Source organism: Zootoca vivipara, chromosome 13 (genome assembly GCF_965207765.1).
Source record: "Zootoca vivipara chromosome 13, rZooViv2.hap1.1, whole genome shotgun sequence".
NCBI classification, from domain to species: domain Eukaryota; kingdom Metazoa; phylum Chordata; class Lepidosauria; order Squamata; family Lacertidae; genus Zootoca; species Zootoca vivipara.
The window spans coordinates 40,458,830-40,479,241 of NC_142596.1; the positions used below are offsets into that span (position 1 = coordinate 40,458,830).

A 20,412-nucleotide genomic window follows, 5' to 3' on the forward strand; every position below is an offset into this window, starting at 1 on the left:
CCTTTTTGGGAACTCAAAACTCAGCCAGCAGACCCTGCCGGGCATGCTGGGAAAAGAACCTACAGGAGAGGTAGCAAAACATCGTCCTCTAGCGGCATCTATACTGTTACTGCAGCTAAAAAAAAGCTTCCTTGTGTCTTTGATGACCCTTCAAAAATGGTCAAAAAACTGATAAATAATTTTTTTAAAATCATTTTGTGCGTGAGGTTTTTTTTATCAAAGCTCTTTGAAAGTAAGGTTTTATCTAATCTTTAATGAAAGCTCATCAAATTATGATACAGGGAAATGAGGTTGTAAAAAAGTCATCACCCTAGTAGCCACTATCTTTCATAAATTTGTCTAAGCCTCCTTTAAAGTCATTTAAAGAGTTGCACATCAACAACAGGAAGCAACGGGAAACTCAGGGCTGAATTTGCACACAGGCTCAGTCAGCTGCAGTTTAGGACCTCAGATGTTATTTTGGTTTTTTTGCTAAATTTCATGGTACTCCAGGTGGGGTCTGACCAAGGTAGTATTACTTCCCTTGATCTGATAACTACACCATTGTCAATGCAGCCTAGAATGGCATTAGCTCTTTTTGCTGCTGCATCACATTAATTAACATCCACAGTAATTTACCTTAAAAAAGCCGATCACCACCAAATCATCGGAGTCTATGAAGGTTTTGGCCTGGTCTGTGCTATTAAGAAGTACAGTACTGAGTCCTATTTGTCTCCTGACCCATGTAATGAAGGCAGAAGCCTCTCTAACTCCTGGGGGGGGGGAGACAACAAGAAGAAGAATCAACAGGTTTATCCGCAGGAACGATACAATTACCAGAAGCGTTAAACAATCAATCCCTCTTTCCCACAGGACACTAGTAAATGTGGTTCTGTGAGGTGAATAGTGGATCTCTTTATAATCCTCAGCACCCTCCACAAACTACAATTCTCAGGATTCTTTGGGGCGGCCATGGCTGTTTAAAGTGGCATGAGAGCGCTTTCAATGTGTGGTCTAGATGGGCCCCAATGCCCCACATATCCCTACTTGCCAAACAGAGCACCTGTAAGAGAGTTTAACTGAGAAGTGGGGAACCTCAGACCGGGAGTCTGAATGCGGCCCTCCAGATCTCTCTATCTGGCCCTCAGGACTGTCCCACCTCTCACAGGTCCTGTTTTGCACCCTTGAGTGTTTTTGCCTGGCTGGAATATGTCACTGAACTCTAACAGTGCCTGTTGGTTGCCTGGATGGAAGATAGGGAGAGAAGGCTGTAGAAACGAGTCTAAATGTAAATATTCACATTCACTGCTCCGCCCATTTTTAACTCTGACTCCTCACCACTGGCAGGGCATGTGTCCCACAGAAGATTGCCAGAAGGAAACGTGATCCTTGGGCTGAAATAGGTTCCCCATTCCTGGCTTAACTAATCCACGGTTGTGCCTTTCCTGTGTAATTGGATGTGCTGCCAATTAGCTGCCTAATCACCAGCTTTCGTATCTATTCAGGTTTGTTCAGGTCAAGCCACTCTCCTTTTTATTATTATTATTTAAAGGAAACCCTGAAAAGAGCACGTCCTGATGTGATTTACATGGCAACTCTGGAAAGCACCATTTAGCCCACACCCCACCCCTGCAGAAAATATCGACTAGCAATTTAATCCAGAATGATTTCAGGATCATTCCACAGCTTATTGAGCAGGCTGCCAAATTGAATTAGGTGTCAGAAGCAAAACCATATGTTTGTCCGCTAAACAAAAGGGGAAATATAAAGGTGCTGAGAAGCAGTGGAAGAGCTGTTCAGTGCTGAAGCTGAGCTTTCCCCAGTGGGAAGGGATGCAAAGTTTTAACTCCTGGAGATCCATCTGCTTAAGTAGAAAGCGGCTTTTAAAGATTTGAAACAAGTGAGTCCATGCAACAAAATGTTGCAGTATGGAGACTGCAGCCACTCTGTTTCATTCCCCCCCCCCATTCCAACACTATCAACATCGAAAGGGCCAGGAATTCCCCATCTCTGGAGTATGCTGGCATCTGGTGGTGTTGGCAGACGACATATTCAGAGGGTGCTTTTTGTGAGCAAAGATTTATGTCCCCGATATGAAAGGTGAAGGGACCCAGGTGGCGCTGTGGGTTAAACCACTGAGCCTAGGGCTTGCTGATCAGAAGGTCGGCGGTTCGAATCCCTGTGATGGGGTGAGCTCCCGTTGCTTGGTCCCAGCTCCTGCCAACCTAGCAGTTCGAAAGCACATCAAAGTGCAAGTAGATAAATAGGAACCGCTACAGCGGGAAGGTAAACGGCGTTTCCATGTGCTGCTCTGGTTTGCCAGAAGCGGCTTTGTCATGCTGGCCACATGACCTGGAAGCTATACACCGGCTCCCTCGGCCAATAATCGCGATGAGCGCGCAACCCCAGAGTCGGTCACGACTGGACCTAATGGTCAGGGGTCCCTTTACCCTTTACCTTTATGAAAGGTGAACATTTTCATCCCATTTCATAGACACACACAGCCAACCATTCCCAATGCAGTGGGCATATTTTGTGGGGGGTGAAGTGTTTTGTGAAACTGTCTCCCTCCCACCCCTTCCCACACAGCCCTAATTGCCCCTGTCCTTTTTCAGCACTCTTGCATGTGCTCAAATTTATCAAGTTTTGAAATTATTCCGTTGTATGCTGGAGTGCTGGGCACAAGCTCCCCCTTGTGAGCAAACAGGCATATTTGCAGCTGCGTACAAGTTCACCTTTGCAATCAACAGGGTTTTTCCTGTCACCGTCTACAAAAAACTTCAGGGTCGGATATTCCAGGATGCCGAATTCCTTCTTTAAGTCTTTCTGATCAGTCACATCCACTTTGCCAAATCGGATATCCACAGATTCCTTCTTCAACTGTTCTGCAGCTTTGGCAAACTCTGCAGCCAAGCTCTGAGAAGGTCCAGATAACGGGATGTCTAGAAAAAGCCAAGACAAAGAAAAGCAGTTGCTTATCCACATTGGCTAGGATGCCCCTTACACAGAAGAACATAAGAACAACGGCCAGCCACATGCCTGCACATCACCACCAGGGCCGGATTAGGTTTGATGAGGCCCTAAGATACTGAAGGTAATGGGGCCCTTTATATATCCAGCTGTCCTTTGTCAACAACAAGTTGTTGCTGTTTTTTCTGTTGAATATACATACATTGGAAATTTATGGACCTAATGGGTATCTAAAGCCATTTGCACATAACAAAATATGTATTTTATCAAAGTAATTGTTGAAGTGAAATACAATTAAGAAGAAATATATTAAAAATGAGCAAATCAGTGATATTTCAGGGAGCAGGTTAGCAGGTGGGGCCCATTACTTACATCATAGGAGCCTACACAACACAAAACACTGTTGCTGTATGAAGGTTTTATTTTGTTTGGTGTGGTGTGGTGATTAAGAGCAGTAGACTCATAATCTGGTGATCCAGGTTCGAGTCTCTGCTCCTCCACATGCAGCTGCTGGGTGACCTTGGGCTAGTCACACTTCTCTGAAGTCTCTCAGCCCCACTCACCTCACAGAGTGTTTGTTGTGGGGGAGGAAGGGAAAGGAGAATGTTAGCCGCTTTGAGACTCCTTCGGGTAGTGATAAAGTGGGATATCAAATCCAAACTCTTCTACTTTGGAAATGTACATCCAGGTTTTTCCTTCAATTTTTTTTGGGGGGTCCCCAAGAGAGTGGGGCCCTAAGCTATCGCTTGTTTCACTTATACGTAAATCCGGCACTGAATCACCACAGAAGAGAATGAGATTTGGTATGGGTTTGTGTACAAGTTGCATATGCTAATGCATGTTTATAGATGCAAATTTAGAAAGAACTATGCTAATGTAAATAGAATTACAGTACATCTTCATAGTGGGAAGGACTGTGACCAGGAGAAGTGTGTGCTTTATATTTCTTTATTTCATTTACTTAGCAAGATTTATATACCGCTTAATCAAATAATAATAATCTCTAAGCAGTTTATATATTATATTGTGAACTGCCTTGAGCTCTACAGATGTAGGGCTGTGTACAAATTTCAACTATAATGAATGCATTAATAAATACATTAATAAAACAATGCAAAATATTTGTTGAAGATAGTAATAAAGCAGGCTTTAAAAGCAGTAGATGTATTAAATGCATCATAGATAATATCAACATTAAAAAAATGTACACAATAAAATCAGGTGTCTGGGTAGGTTTGCCTTTAAAAAGTTTTTAGTGGCTATCAAAAGCAGTGCAATGAAGGCTCTGCCTAATATCAAGAGGCAGGGAGTTCCAGAGGAAAGGAGCTGCTGCAGCACTAAAAGATTGATCTCCCACAAATATGACACAAACATTACTTGGCATGTGTAATAGTGCCAGTAACTATGGATGGGAAACTTCTGTGGTGCAACAAGACTTCAATTACTGTGTACTGTAGCAGGGATGTTCCAATGAAATTGATTGTTGGGAGATTCAGGACAGACAAAGGGAAACGCTTTTTCATAGGAAGTTAACCTATGGAATTCCCTCCCGCAAGGAGTAGGGATGGCCACTAATTTGGATGACTTTGAAGAGGATTAGGCAAATTCCTGGGCGACAAAGCTGCTTACTTGTATCAGACTGTTACAAAATGAATGAAAGTAACACAAAGCAACAACAACAGAGGTTTAGCTCAGGCCCAAATAAAGTACAATGTAAAGCAAGCTTTAAAATGCCAAATTTCCCCTGGCAGATCACAGCATGCCCTTTTTGGCGAGGAAAGATTTGGCTAGTAGGAGTCGCAATGACAAGATTACCTCCATTTCAAGAGCCAGAGTGATTCTGTTACCCTACAAAGGGGGTCTGGAAATGACACCAGTCCTCTTTAGCCAAATAAAGACAGCAGCGTCGTGGAAAGAGTTCAGATTTATTGCAGACTGCAGTAAGAATAAATGACCCAGAGGAATTCTCCAAATTCTGGACCCCGGATACAAAATTCAAGGGACTTTCATAACATTCTCTTTACATGATTAGCCCATGAGCGATCCCTTTCAGTAATATGATTGGATAACAGACCCCTAAAATCAAATTCATTGGTCAGAACAACTTGCTCCTAATTACTAAGGCAATAAGTATCTTTAATCATCTTAGAGTTGGAAAAGGGACCCAAGGGGCATCTAGTCCAACCCCGTGCAATGCAGGGATCTCAGCTAAAGCATCCACGACAGATGGCCATCCAACCTCTGCTTAAAAACCTCCGCGGAAGGAGAGGGAGACTGTTCCTCTGTCGAAGAGCTCTCACTGTCAAAGTTTTACTAATCAAAGCTTATAAATTCGCTATTCTTCTGTCCCATACAAAATGTTTCTTTTCTGCTATCTCTTACATGAAGACTTGTCTGGATCGGGGGAAATTATAGTTGTCCTGGCTGTGAAGTTGAAGGCCAGTTTCATTCTGCTATGCAGAGCTGATAAGAGAGGCACTGTTTGTTAGCAAAAACACAAAAAATACACCTTTTATTTGCAGGTGGGGAGGGTTACAAGGAGAAAATGCTTAAACTTCCAACTCTGTGATTCTGACTCAACAGTGTGAAAACATAAAGGGGCCTCGATCCTTAATTGACTCAATTGACAGAGATGATCTGATTGATACTGGAGACCTCTGGCTTTGGGATTTAATGAGCATTAGACCAAGTGTGTAAAACAAACGCATTAAAAATCTCTGTTTAGCTAGGTATCTGCTTCTTGTTAAAACTAAGTACTGTAGCAAGCTGTCGGAGCTTCAAGGCCAAGACAGCACTGAATTTCTTGCAAAATAAGCAGGCAGGAGAGAGATGGCTTTATTTCCAACACATTTCCAGTACAGGGCAGTGGCAAAGATATGTTGTGGTTGTGACGGTGAGAACATGTTCATGCACGTAGCAGGCCAAGGTCAGTTGTGTATCAGAAACATGTTCTGTGTCAGAGGATGTAATTGCATAGGGGTTTGTGCACTGTGGATTCTGACATACTTCCTGGGCCACAACACCCACCTGGGTCCCAGGCCAGGACACCCAGGCATCAACTCTGTATTCCATTTCTCGGGTTGATGAGCAGGAGAGAGCTATGAGCTCATGAATGCCCCTCCTCTCCTTTCTCTTTAAACTGACCTTGGGAGCACACAGCCATTAAAATAAAAGCCCCCTTCCAACCAAGCCCCTCTAGATTTTGCTGGCCTCCAGCTCCCATTAGCCCAGCCAGCATGACCAATGGTCACAGCATCCTCTGCCACGGCGGGGGAGAAGGCTGAGCTAGCATAGGAAGTTATGGATCATTGCAGCCATCTGAATGCAGAAATAAGTTTCCTTGTATGCATTCCTCAAGACACCGTATTATGCAACCGTCCCATCCAAAACCAGCATGGGACAGTCACTTTCATTAGACTTTTGATAAATGGCTAGAAGGTTTTAATCTGTTCATCTTAACTTGCTGATCAGTTGCAGATCCCCGAAACATTTATTTTCATCATAATTACCAGGAGACCTCAATTAATCATCCTCTAGCCTGCCACAGCCATCAGCCGCCTTGAAATAATACCCAGCAGCCTCCTTGGCACGTTAATTATTTCATCTAATGTCTTCTATGGCATTCGATAGAGAAGAGAACTCAAACAGAAGACTTTTGATCCTTGCCTGTTAGGCTTTTATCTAACCACATTTGGGGATGGGGATATTCAAGAATCATGGATCTTAGGGCAATTTGTGAGAGGACTCCCAACCAGGGCAGCCCAAAATATTTTGCCCAATCTATTTTGCTACTTAGGGCGAATGGCAACATACAGAAGCTGGCGTGAATAGCAGTTGGCTCCCACTTTGACACAGAGTCAGTGTGATGTAGCATTTAGAGCAGAGTTTCGAAAATTGGGGTCTCCAGTTGTTTTTAGACTACAACTCCCATCATTCCTAGCTAGTAAGACCAGTGGTCAGGGATGATGGAAATTGTAATCCAAAAACAGCTGGAGACCCAACTTTGGGAAATCCTCGTGATCAGACTTTGATTAAGGCGGAAAAGGCATTGTACTTGTGGCTGGAAGACACAAGGCGTTCCCGTTGACGGCAACATGATGCGAGGAAAAGCTCTTGACCTGTACACGCTGTTCAAACGTCTTACTGAAGAGGGGAGGCCTTGTGATGAGAAGGAGTTCAAAGCCAGCCAAGGTTGGCTCAACAGCTTTAGGAACCGCTTCAACCTGAAAAACGGGCCCAGCCCTGGCGAGGCTGCACCTGCCAATAAACAAGCGGCAAAACCCTACTCCAAACAGTTAAAGAAACTGATAGAAGGAAAGGGATATCTCCCCCAAGCAAGTTTTCAATGCTGGCGAGACGGGGCTCTTCTGGAAGAAAATGCCCAGACGCACGTACATTTCGAAAGCAGAAAGACAGGCGGCCCAAGACGTTGTGATGTTGTTGCTTTGCTGCAACGCGGCCGGGCATTTAATAAAGGACGGCTTGCTCTGTGGGTCTGCAAATCCTCGTGCCCTAAAAGGCAAGGACTAACACCTCCTCCCTGTGTTCTGGCAATTGAGCAAAAAGGCTTGGGTGACAGCAGCAATATTCCTGGATTGGTTCCACCGATGCTTCGTTCCAGAGGTCAAGCAGTACCTCGAAGAGAAAGGAATCGATGATGCTCCCGGCCACCCCGGCGGAGTCTGGTTTGCTCATAGTGATGCCAAAGTTGTCTTTCTGACCCATAGGAATCGAAAGAAAAAGGAATCAACTTTAAGGTGTTGCTGATTGTCGATGATGCTCCCGGCCACCCCGACGGAGTCTGGTTTGCTCATAGCGACGTCAAAGTTGTCTTTCTCCAAAGTCTAGCCTCTTGACCAAGGCGTAGTTCGCTGCTTCAAGGCCAAGTACACAAGTCTTATGTTCTCACGGGTCTGCAACGCTATGGATGCTGATCCCAGTCTCAACACGGCTGAGCATCAGAAATCTTTCAACATCGCTGATTGCATAAAGGAATGTGGCCATAAGTTTAGTGTGTTGAACCTATGGTCAGAGAGACCCAGGTTCAAATCACCCACTCAGCCATGAGACTCACTGGGTGGCCTTGGGCCAGTCACTAATCTCTCAGCCTAACCTAGCTCACAGGGTCGTTGTGAGGATAACACCAGGGGGAGAACCTTGTATGTTGCTCTGAGAGCCCTGCAGGTAGGGTTGGATCAAAATATAATACAGTAATAATAATAGTTCCTAAGCATATAATTCAGCAGGGTAAAGTGGTGCATCATTAGAAAACAACATGGATAGGGAACTTTTTCAGCCTGAGGGCCACATTCCCTCATTCCGGGGGCCACATACCTGTGCTGGCCATGGGGAAAACCGATGTAATCAGACATGCACAACTTTCCAACTTCTATCCAGGGAAGGGAGAGGTTTTATCACCATTTGAGGACACATTCCAGCCTAGTGAAATCGCTAGATTAGGGCACATAGCCAAGCCAGTGAAAGGCGTGGCCTCTGGGGCGTGGCCTGGGCAGAGTCTTAAGGGCCTGATAGAGAGAGGGCTGCATTCAGACCCTCGGCCCGAGGTTCCCTGCCCCATCACATGATGAAAGCTTATCTTGCTGCACCCTGAGCTCCTTGAGGAATAAATAAACTAATGATAATAATAAACTAATAATAATAATAGCAGCAGCAGCAGGGGGGCTGCTGCTTTGGGGGTCTCCACAGCAGAGGGACCCAGGTGGCGCTGTGGGTTAAACCACTGAGCCTAGGGCTTGCTGATCAGATGGTCGGCAGTTCGAATCCCTGTGACGGGGTGAGCTCCCGTTGCTCGGTCCCAGCTCGTGCCAACCTAGGAGTTCGAAAGCAAGTCAAAATGCAAGTAGATAAATAGTAACTGTTACAGTGGGAAGGTAAACGGCGTTTCCATGTGCTGCTCTGGTTCGCCAGAAGCGGCTTTGTCATGCTGGCCACATGACCTGGAAGCTATACGCCGGCTCCCTCGGCCAATAATGCGAGATGAGCGCGCAACCCCAGAGTCGGTCACGACTGGACCTAATGGTCAGGGGTCCCTTTACCTTTACCTACTGCAGAGGGAAAGCAGTTTATAAGCAGTGGAGGCTGACAAAATTTTGCATGGCCCCATCGATCTCAGACTACCTTCAGCCAACCCCTACATGCCATTCTTCTTACTGACAAGGAGCCAGGAGCCGGCTCTTGCTTGTCATTGCCTTTGTCTCCACCCACTGTTGGTCTCCCAGTCTTCTGCCTTACCAGTCTCGATAGGCAGCAGCCACCACGAATGATAAGTAAAGAAAGGAAGGGATAGGGTACCCCTCACTACACACAGCAGATGTGAGCATCGAGGGCACCGCGCCAAGCCAAGGCTGGACTTTGTCCCATCACCGCTGTGCCGGTTGTATGACAGTCGGGCCAGGCAATTCAGGCTACAGCTGCGAGCAAGCTTTCACTTTTGCCTAAAATCAACAACCCAGGCACAGGACACAGGAAAGGATCTGCAAAGGACACCAGGGACCCAGCAGTCATAGCGAGAGGCTCAGTCGAGACGTCCACCCACTCCCCAAATCCCGAGGACAGGTGAGTACTACAGAGGCTTAAATATTTTACACCAGCTTAAATATTTGGGGCACTCTGTTTGGGGCACTCCCTGTCAACAAATGGCTGTATCCAATTCTAGTCCTACTCTGGGGAGAAATTAATGGACATGATCAGTGCTTCTTTTTCTTCTTTTTCAAAAAAAAGGTGCTCACCATGAAGTTGTGACAGTAAGTGCCACACTTTTAACACGTGGTGGGAGGGGAAAGTGCCAGTACCATGTACCCCTGAGTACCCCCAGAAGGGACATTAATTCTAATGGGTTTACTCTGAGTAGAACTTTGCTACATACAGGCCAAAGTTGTGTGTGTGCTGACAACCAGCCCTCACTCTCAAATTACAAAAAAGTAAAATTAAAATGCAGACAGCTGTGGGCACTGTGCAATATGCTATTTGGGGGGTTTGCTCAGTGCCCATCAATGCTTCCGTTACTGTATAGGGAAAGGGTCACAGCGCAGGGGTAGGGAGCTTGCAGAAAGTCCCTAGATGCACCCCTGGAAGTGGAGAGAAAGGGCAGAGTCCTGGGGAGATTCCTTCCCCACCCCATTCTAGATAACAAATTTTTGATCCTCCAGAGTTTCATAATTCTAATGAACATACTTTTCTTTGTCAAAAGAAAAAAATATGCATCCCCCCCCTGTTACATAAGAAGGTCAAAGAGTAAGTTGCATGAATAAGCCTCTTCTAAGAAATTCAGTGACTCACATACAATAACACATTTTACATTCAAAATGTGTTTCCACCACCACCACCACCGCATTGAAAACACACAATACCATATTCACTTCCTATATATTTGTTTATTTTTTGGTAAGAAAGGCATGTATGAGTAGTCTCCAGGGAGAGGGGAGAAATTCAGTTCTGTTCAAATTCCAACGTGAAACTACCACTTTCCAAAGCAATATGCAAACCAAAACACAATTATCCTTTGAAAGTAGCACTTCGTGTTTTGCGATGCTGTTTTCCGAGCCAACCAATGTGCTTAGAAATGCATATATTCATGAAAACAACATATTAAAATGCATTATATCAGTGGAAATTACTTGCATAATTTTTTTTTTACTTCAGGAAAAACTGCATTCAGAACTCTGTATATTAGGGAACAAATGTTCTGAAATGAATGGGCATCCATGAAGACTTAAAAAACAAACAAACACAAACCTAGAAATATGGAAACTGGAAAAAAGGAAAACAGAAAAAAACAAAAACAGAATTGGCAAGCTCACTTGCTGACCCAAAGTCCCATTTTCAAAACTTCAAACAGAATTCTTCTGCATTTACTGTATCCACAAAATGGTTCTGCACTAGTAATGGGTGTTCATTATTTGCATAGATTTTTCAGTTTGCTAAAAAGTTAATAAGTGACTACAACTATTGCTAGATCAAACTGAAAATCATCCTTGGCTTTTTTTACACCACTGGATTAAACTGAAAAGTCAACAGCAGGAACACGCCCTGAGCTGGTACATTATGCAGCGAGAAAATAAGGGCACGGCACCTTGACTTGCTTTCACAGTATCTAGATTCTCTTATAATATGTTTCTTCTTTGCTTGAAGCAGATAATTGGCTGCAGTTTCTATACTGGTTAGGAGTGGGGGAGATTTAGCAGTCCTAAATTTGACTTGGTGAGTGGACTAGTTGGCCTTTAGGTACCCCAGCTCAATAACCCCATGGAAAGGATGGAATAAATAAGAGATGGGGGAACTTTTTCACCCCAAGGGAAGCATTCCTTTCTGGACAACATATGAAGTAATTCCCATTGAATTCAATTGGACTTATTTTGCTTCTGAGCAGACATTGTAAGGATTGCACAGTTAGTTTAAGGTGCCACAAGGCAAATATGTTCATTTCTGTTTCCCTCATTTCCTCATTTTTCCAATCTTAAGTTTGCTTCACATTTCCACATCAGTGTGTGTGTGTGTGTGTGTGTGTGTGTGTGTGTGATATTCATGAAAATTCACCAGCATTTTAGCGCTAATTTCTCCTTACACACAATTTTGCCTAATATCTACATTTTTGTAGAGTGACTTCCCCTAATATAACACATTTTTGCATGTTGTTAGCATGAATGTAAGCATCTTTAGGTACACTTTATGCTAATATATGCTTTTGTATATATGACTTTCTTGACGAACTGCGCCACAAAATTCAGAGAAGTGCATGTTTCGCAGGATGACTGTGTTTTGGTCCTTGTTCTCCCCCCCCCCCCCCGAAAGTACAAATTAGGCAGATTCACCTTTAAATGACAGCAGAATAAAAATTTACCCTACATCCTTAGCTGTTGTTAGTCATTCAGGTTTAAAGTGCCACAAGACTTTGCCCATTTTTGTGAAGATTAGCTCATCAGCCAGTGTGGTTAGAGTGTTGGGCTAGGAAATCGGGAGACCAGGGTTCAAACCCCTGCTCATCCATAAAACTCACTGAATGGCCTTGGGCCCCAGTCACAGTCCCTCAGCCTAGCCTACCTCACAGGGTTGTTGTGAGGCCAAAATGGAGAGGAACAGAACCACGTATGGCACCTTGAGCTCCTTAGAGGAAAGAGGGAATGGAAAAGTAGAAAGAAAGAAATAAATAGCAATATCTCCTTTGGAAAAAGAAATACTTACAGAACTCCACCAGCAGGTACTGTGTTCCATTCAGAGCCCTGTCAAAGTTGCTCTTTTTCAGGACCAGAACATTGTCCTCCTCCTTGATTTGGGACAGTTTGGCTTTCTTTTGTTTCTTCTCCGACGGGCCAATGCCACCTTCTGCGGTAGAAAGAGGAAGGCACGCTAAACCAGTCAGGACGAGCAGCCACAGAGCTCTCATTGTGGCCTTCCAGGACGTTGCAGACACCATGGAAGAGGAGAAAGGGGACTTAGCCTGGGTCTGCTCTGGATAAAAATGCCCATGGCCTTATCAGCAGGCCACGTGGCTTAATTCCCACATAATTAGAGATAGGGGACAGGGCTCGCTGCAAAGAGAATCGAGTCTGCTCCCTCTTTGAATTGTTAAAGCTGCCAAGACTTTAGGAGCCTAGGGTCAGGGCTGGAGGGAGGGGGTGCAGTGGGGGTGGTACGCCCCGGGCGTCACCACTGAGGGGGGGTAACACAATGGCGGGTGGCACTCAACACAGGGCTTGCAGCACGCCTGAGCCACGCATCTTTCCTGGGAGTGACACGGTGGCTTGGGGGCCAGGCAGACTCCTCACTGCCCCAAACAGTCCACTCTCCGCCTACCCCTCAGATGTCAGGTAGCTGAGTGGCAGGAGGCAGGCAGACACCTCAGGGCCCCCGCGGAGCATCCTGCCCCGGCTCACCCCGCCTCACGGGTGACTGGCCCAGCCCCTGGGCGCAGGGCATGCGTGCCGCCCCAGGCGCCCGATCAGCTTGCTCCGCCGCTGCCTGGGGTGCTCACATTACACCGAGTCATAGCGCTGGTCCATCTTATTTATTAGCTCAGCGAGTTTAAAGTCTGCTTCAATAGCATAAAACCAACCATGTGGTGCACAGGGTGAAAGAAGAATAAAGTGCAGAAACAGTCTCAGAACAATAGATCAATTTGACAAACTCTAAAACAACAGAAACACCCAAAACAGGTTTCAGCATTTTGACAAATTGAAAACTGATCTTCCATAAATGGCCGCCACACGTGAATACAGAAATCGGCGTACTCACAGGTAAAAATGAAATCCTGGGTCCTATACGACATATTTTGCCTGTTTTTGATAAAGGTAAAGCAGATCTTCTTCGTTTACCTTCTGGTAGCTGTTCAGTTAGTATCCACTCAAGACTGGAGAGGTATTTCATGCTATGCCCTACGCAGTGCTTTTTTCCCTTAAAAAATGTTTAGGGGTACTCTCATCTTGACTCAAGAAAATCACCATTTCATAGTTCAAATCGGGAAAAGTAAATGGACAAAAGTACAAAGATTCACAAAATGTTTAGGAGTATGCGTACCCCTGCGTCCCCCCAGAAAAAATAGCCCTGGCCCTATGTAACTAGTTCAAGGAAGTTATGTTCATTCCTGTGTCAAAGAAATTGACATGTGACGGTGATCATTCTGATTTCACCTGTATTCAGGGGTTATTTATTTAATATAGGACATCGCAAATTTCATTGCAATAGTTATCACAGTTAACATAGGAAACTGCCTCATACTGAGTCAGACCACTAGCCTACCCAGCTCAGTACTGTCTACACAGACAGGTAGCAGTGTTCCAGGGTTTCAGGCAGGGGACATTCCCAGCCCTACCTGGGCTTTGAAGTTGTCACCTGACACAGTAATGGCATCAGATGATTTACAGGTAGGTGGTCCCATCCATTTGTCAAAAATGGATTGTGACCCAGTTCTTGATCCACCCTGCAAGCTGGAAAACATTCCCCACCTAAAGTGCCATTTTTGTGCTCTCAATGACAAGCAGTCTTTGAAAATGACCCACAATGCACCTTTCCCCCCTGTTATCATTAAGCACACAGAATACTTAATATAATGAGCCTGTGTGCAGCGGCTTCAGGAAAAGATAGGTTTGTGCACAAACAGTCTTGCAGAACAAAAACCGGAAGCTTAATGAGATCGGCAATACCCCTCTGCCAAAAACGGGGGGGATGAAATGAGCTAGTTTGACAAGCCCTGCCCGCAATTCTATTTAAAAAGATTGTTCTAGGCCTAGAAGAAGCTTTTGCAAAAAAAAACCTTGCACCCATCACAAATATTCCTTTGTTGTTGTTGTTTAGTTGTTTAGTCGTGTCCGACTCTTCGTGACCCCATGGACCATAGCACACCAGGCACTCCTGTCTTCCACTGCCTCCCACAGTTTGGTCATACTCATCTTCGTAGCTTCGAGAACACTGTCCAACCATCTCATCCTCTGTCGTCCCCTTCTCCTAGTGCCCTCAATCTTTCCCAACATCAGGGTCTTTTCCAGGGAGTCTTGTCTTCTCATGAGGTGGCCAAAGTATTGGAGCCTCAGCTTCACGATCTGTCCTTCCAGTGAGCACTCAGGGCTGATTTCCTTCAGAATGGATAGGTTTGATCTTCTTGCAGTCCATGGGACTCTCAAGAGTCTCCTCCGGCACCATAATTCAAAAGCATCAATTCTTCGGCGATCAGCCTTCTTTATGGTCCAGCTCTCACTTCCATACATCACTACTGGGAAAACTATAGCTTTAACTATACGGACCTTTGTAGGCAAGGTGATGTCTATGCTTTTTAAGATGCTGTGTTCCTTTAGTATTTCTTTATTGGATTTATGTCCCATATTGTCTCCAAGGAACTCAAGAGAGCATGCACGACTTTCCCCCTTCTTATTTAATCCTACAACCACCCTGTGAGGTAGGCTGGGCCGGGAGGCAGTGAGTGACCCAAAGTCACCCAGTGAGTTTCATGGCCAAGTGGGGATTTGAACCCTGGTCTCCCAGGTGGAGCTGACTTCTCTGCAGGGACTGTGTAACATGAGAATATCCCCAGTGTAATAACTGGAAGGAAAGAGATCCTGGAAGTAAGTGGTCTCTCTGACCTTCCATAACTGACCACTTCATTTTCCAACATCGTATAGCTAGTAATAATAATAACAATAACAATTTATTTATACGCCGCCCATCTGGCTGGGTTTCCCCAGCCACTCTAGACAACTCCCCACATAATATTAAAAACACGATAAAACATCAAACATTAAAAACTTCCCTAAACAGAGCTGCCTTCAGATGTTTTCTAAAAGTCAGATAGATGTTTATTTCCTTGACAACTGATGGGAGGGCGTTCTACATGGCGGGTGCCACTATCAAGAAGGCCCTCTGCCTGGTTCCCTGCAACCTCGCAGTGAAGGAACTGCTAGAAGGCCCTAGGAGCTGGACCTCAATGTCTGGGCTGAACAATGGGTGTGGAGACGCTCCTTCAGGTATACTGGGCCAAGGCCGTTTAGGGCTTTAAAGGTCAGCACCACACTTTGAATTGTGCTTGGAAACGTACTGGGAGCCAATGTAGGTCTTTCAGGACCGGTGTTATATGGTCTCGGCGGCCGCTCCCAGTCACCAGTCTAGCTGCCGCATTCTGGATTAATTGTAGTTTCTGGGTCACCTGCAAAAGGTAGCCCTACGTGCTCTCACCCAAGTTGCTCACAACCTCCCTGATCTCCCGGATTCAAGATCTTTACCTCAAACAAGAACAAACAAACAAAAACCGGAGAAGCCAACATGAAACATTTCCTCTGTATGCTTTCAAGTGATTTTGTGGAATTAGTCAACCTCTAGTGTGTAGTCAGAAATATTCTGCAAGTCAGTCTATTGGCAGATCTAATACAATACTCTTAGATTGGCACATCTAACACAATACTGACTTAGTATAACATATTTTACAATGTTCCTAATGTATCAGATGTTTCTGTTAACTGCAAACATGTTTTTTTTAAAGAACTTTTCTGCTTTTACAACACGTCATTGCAAAAGAATCCAACTGAGTTGGTGTTCTCAAGCTGCCTTTTGCTCTGGTGCCATGAAGACCTTGTTTAAATGCTTCTGGAATCTGCGGCCACCTCACACAGTGCTCCATCAGGTCAAAAGACACCTTGCCTCTCCAATCACCTCACACTACGAAGCTATAAACCGGTGTGAGCAGGAAGTGCCCAAGTACTTCAATTTTGCTAGTGATGTTCTGGACAGGTGGACCCAAGTGGAAAAGGTATGGATTTGTCTGCTTTAGGAAGACATTCATGGCTGGCAGGAAAACAGGATATTGCTGGTACTCTAGGTATACATTTATGATCTCTTTGGAGTACAGGGGACCTGTGGCTTTGTTCAGTTAAGTTAAGTGTTCCCCAAACTAAGAGACTGAAGGAAGTATTGAATTTGGTCTAACTCTAGCCATTGGTAGGATTCTGATCCATTATTTCTGGAAGCTCCCTTTATTTGCCTTGAGTTACCTGGGCTGACTATGGATCTAATTCAGTTGTAGACAGGGATCGATGAATCAACCACTTTCGACTTCTCTGACTTCCTTATTTTTCCCATTTTAAATCTCCACATTCTTGCTACAATTTGTGATTATTTGTTTTAATCCTCACGAAAATTCATCAGCGTTTGCCTGGGAATTTCTCCTAGCAGTGTTTTTTGTGGGTTTTTTTTAAAACTAAGCTGCATATTGGAAAGCTCTTTTACCTAATGTAATGCATGTTGGTATGTTATGTTCATGAACAAATGCATTCTTTGTGCATAATTTCTCTTAACATATGTGTTTTGGTATTTACCGCTTGATTGCAGAACTGCATCACAAACTTCGAAGAGATGCAAAATTCAAAGGATAACCATGTTGCGGTTCATATTTTGGTTCAAAAAGTCCAAATTCTCATTAGAATGCAAACAGAAGTGAATGTCCCCTCCCGTTCGTTGTGGCAGACTATGTGTTTCTCCTAAAATAAGACACGTCTTATATTTATTTTTCCTCTAAAAAACACATCGCGGCTTATTTTCGGGGGATGTCTTTTTTATTAAGCATGGTACAGCATTGTTAAGTATGGTACGGGGCTTTCTTGCGCTGCCCGCTGAGCCTGCTGTTGGGTCCCAGGGCTTCACGCGGCACGGCTGAGGCTGCTGCCGGCTTCTGCCGGGTCCTGCGGCTTCGCGCGCCGCCCGCTGCCGGGTCCCTGGGCTTCACGCGGTGTGGTGCGGTGCGGCTGGGGCTGCTGCCGGGTCCTGCCGGGTCCTGCGGCTTCGTGCGCCGCCCGCTGAGCCCGCTGCTGGGTCCCTGGGCTTCACGCGGTGCGGTGCGGCGCGGCTGGGGCTGCTGCCGGCTCCTGCCGGGGTCCTGCGGCTTCGCGCACCGCCCGCTGCCGGGTCCTGGGGCCCGTTCAGTCGGAGCTCGGCGCGTCGCTGTGCTGGGGCTCCCGCTCTGCTGGGGCTTGGCGCGCTGCGCACTGCTGCGTTTGCCGGCTCCCGCTGGGTCGGGTAGGTACCGGTACCCCAACACATCTTATTTTGGGGGGATGTCTTATATTTTTTGCCTTTAAAAGATCGTGCCATGGCTTATTTTAGAGGCACGTCTTATTTTAGGAGAAACACGGTACATGCTTTGCATGCCTGAGGTCCCAGTTTGGGGATGACCTCTGACCTGGGAATGATCACTGTCATTCACCATTCATTGTAGAGATTTGTTTCATATTATATTGAAGACTTATGGCTCTAGCTTTGCAGCCCCCTGTAATTTATAACTTCCCCCTCAACGTCAGGAATTGTTTTAGCAACTCATTGTAGCAACTCCACCAACTAAAGGAAAGTTGCAGGGGATAAATGGGGTAAACAAAGACAGGAACCTTTCCTCTCTTGTTGCAAACGCTACCACTGGTAAGACGTTATCTTTTCCTCTCAACCAGATGAAGCAGAGACAGAAGCAGAAACTCTAGGCAATTCAGCAACTAACAGGAGAGTATCCCATCCAGCAATAAAATAAAAAAATATATATGAAAAAAGAAAGCCAAATAGAGGGCGACTCCCACCACACATGCAGGCTCACTACAGCCAAAACAGACAATAAGATAAAAAAAGTTCTTGATTAAAAAAAAATGCAGTTGCTTACAGTAAAGGTAAAGGTAAAGGGACCCCTAACTATTAGGTCCAGTCGTGGACGACTCTGGGGTTGCGGCGCTCATCTCGCTTTATTGGCCAAGGGAGCTGGTGTACAGCTTCCGGGTCATGTGGCCAGCATGACTAAGCCGCTTCTGGCGAACTAGAGCAGCGCACGGAAACAACGTTTACCTTCCTGCTGGGGTGGTACCTATTTATCTACTTGCACTTTGACGTGCTTTTGAATTGCTAGGTTGGCAGGAGCAGGGACCAAGCAACGGGAGCTCACCCCGTTGCGGGGATTCGAACCGCCGACCTTCTGATCGGCAAGCCCTAGGCTCAGTGGTTTAACCCACAGTGCCACCCACATCCCTTGCTTACAGTTATACAACCAAATAAAAGAAAGAAACGGTTTTAGAATAATTAGGACTTCAAAAGGTATTTAAAACGATAAAAACTTGAGCAAACTGCAGAGCTAAAAACAAACGGTGCTCACCTGGGGATGAGCCACACCCATTCATTGTAGACAATACCAAGCTACTGTATTTTTTGCTCCATAAGACACACTTTTTTCCTCCTAAAAAGTAAGGGGAATTGTCTTTGCGTCTTATGGAGCGAATGTGTGGTCAATCACTGGCCCTTTCAGGCCCCGCCCCCTTGCCCAGGCCTCCATTGTTGAATGTTCTGCAGATGGAGGCTGTTTGTTCCCCCAGCAACATGTGACTGGCTGATTAGATTATCTGTCTGGAAAAACTAGGAAGGGCTCCCTTTCCTTTCCTAAAGAAGCTGCAGAACTGTGAGTTCAACCCCATAAAAACAGGATTTGTTCCCTTTGCAAAGTAAGCTCAACAACTTTGAGCTGATCCTCAAAAACGGGGCTTTTCCCCTTTGTAAAAGAAGTTGCACAACTGTGAGCTGATCCCCCCAAAAATGGGGCTTTCCCCCTTTCCTCCTCTAAAGACTAGGAGAGTCTTTTGGTCAGGTGCATCTTATGGAGCAAAAAAAAAAAATACGGTAGATGGGCCCATGAGTTGAGTCAGTATAAGGCATCTCCCTGTGTTCCTATGATGACTGCTTCCAAGGCAAGTCTATTCTGGGGCACTCCTGCCCGCTCTTTCTTCCCCTTACGTTTCCCTGTTGGTCATAAAATCCTATCTGATTCACACATGTGCTTGGTCCTGTAGATTATGCACCATTTTTCATTGTCTTTCCTCTTATTATAGCTTTTTGGGTTATCTGTTAGGAGGGAAAGAGACCTCCGAATCCAGCCTTCTGGTGGGTGAATGACTGCGGGGGAGACGTGAAGTGGAGCTTTGAGGAACTGGGAGTCTTATCCCGGAAAGCTGCCAACATGCTCCTTGGTCCATGCGGCTTGCAAAGAGGTGACCGGATCATGACAGTTCTACCCCGGATTCCAGAATGGTGGCTACTAAGTGTGGCTTGTATGCGGACAGGTTAGTCAATATTACGGGCAATAAAATAGTCATTAGTGTTGGGAGGATTTGGAGGGTAGGATAGGATATTATTTTATTATTTATCCTTCCTCTTACTTGTGTGAGTTCAATGTCTAGTTAGCAGAGTTTAAAATTTAGCATCCCTTTGCAGCATCAAATATAGACACTTTTGGGACAAAGGTTGCTTAACCTTATTAGTAATTATCCAGGATGCTTTAGCAGACTAGAACTTCCCATTTTATCCCTTTTATCTGATTTAAATAACAACACTGTAATGTAAGTGTCAGAGGTTGTTGCGACTACTCTAGAGTAACGACCTTCCACATGCTTGTCTTTTAACAGTCTTTATTGGTGCACTCTATTTACAGTGTAACGAGGTGCTGGAAACATGTCTGCTTATTCCGAACCAGAATCCGGCACTGCCCCTTTTCGCGACTTGGACCAACATAAGAGTCGCGGGACAGCGAATCTCCTCCCCTTTCTCCTCCTCCTTAATTCCGGTGCCGGGGGAAAGGGTCTGCGCTCCGTCTTTTCCCTCTCCCCCTTTTCCGTCTCTCTCCTTTCCCGCCTGTGGAGCAGGGGCTCTCCCATGCTGCCAGAGACCTGGCTCCCTCTCTCTCCGCTTCCTGACTAGCCCCTTCAGACCCCACGCTTTCATGGCTGCTTGGGGACGAACTGCTTCTGACGAGAGGGGGAGGTTCTCTGCAATCTCTCCCCCTTACAGTAAGAATAAAAGCACTGTTTACTTACCTGTATATAAAGGTTGAGACTTGATTCAGCAGAAAGCAGCAGTGAAAAACAAACAAGGCAGAATATACTTCTAGATTACAAAATACACCGCAGAAATAAAAATGGATGTGCTCAGGAGAGCATAGAAGTA

At 45.4% G+C, this 20,412-nt stretch overlaps 2 protein-coding genes across 7 annotated transcripts in view; one reads left to right on the top strand and one right to left on the bottom strand.

The window, feature by feature from the left end:
• PDILT (protein disulfide isomerase like, testis expressed) overlaps positions 1-12,425 on the bottom strand; it is a 27,690-nt gene extending 15,265 nt beyond the window's left edge. Inside the window, exons 1-3 of the mRNA XM_035131275.3 lie at positions 12,151-12,425; positions 2,715-2,921; positions 619-752 (exon numbers count right to left, since the gene is read on the bottom strand). Coding sequence (XP_034987166.2) covers positions 619-752; positions 2,715-2,921; positions 12,151-12,382 — 573 coding nt within the window. The 5' untranslated portion in view covers positions 12,383-12,425. The remainder of the gene's footprint in view (positions 1-618; positions 753-2,714; positions 2,922-12,150) is intronic.
• The window catches only part of ACSM5 (acyl-CoA synthetase medium chain family member 5), a 26,841-nt gene continuing 15,620 nt past the window's right edge, over positions 9,192-20,412 (top strand). For 2 of the 6 annotated variants that reach the window (XM_088656497.1, XM_035131273.3), the window contains exons 1-3: positions 9,192-9,525; positions 15,935-16,201; positions 19,322-19,532. In XM_088656497.1, the coding sequence (XP_088512623.1) occupies positions 16,016-16,201; positions 19,322-19,532 (397 nt within the window). In that variant the 5' untranslated portion in view covers positions 9,192-9,525; positions 15,935-16,015. Of the gene's footprint in view, positions 9,526-15,934; positions 16,202-19,301; positions 19,533-19,900; positions 20,256-20,412 lie in introns of those variants that run through there. The other 4 variants (XM_088656502.1, XM_088656501.1, XM_088656500.1 and 1 more) reach the window with 4 other exon arrangements.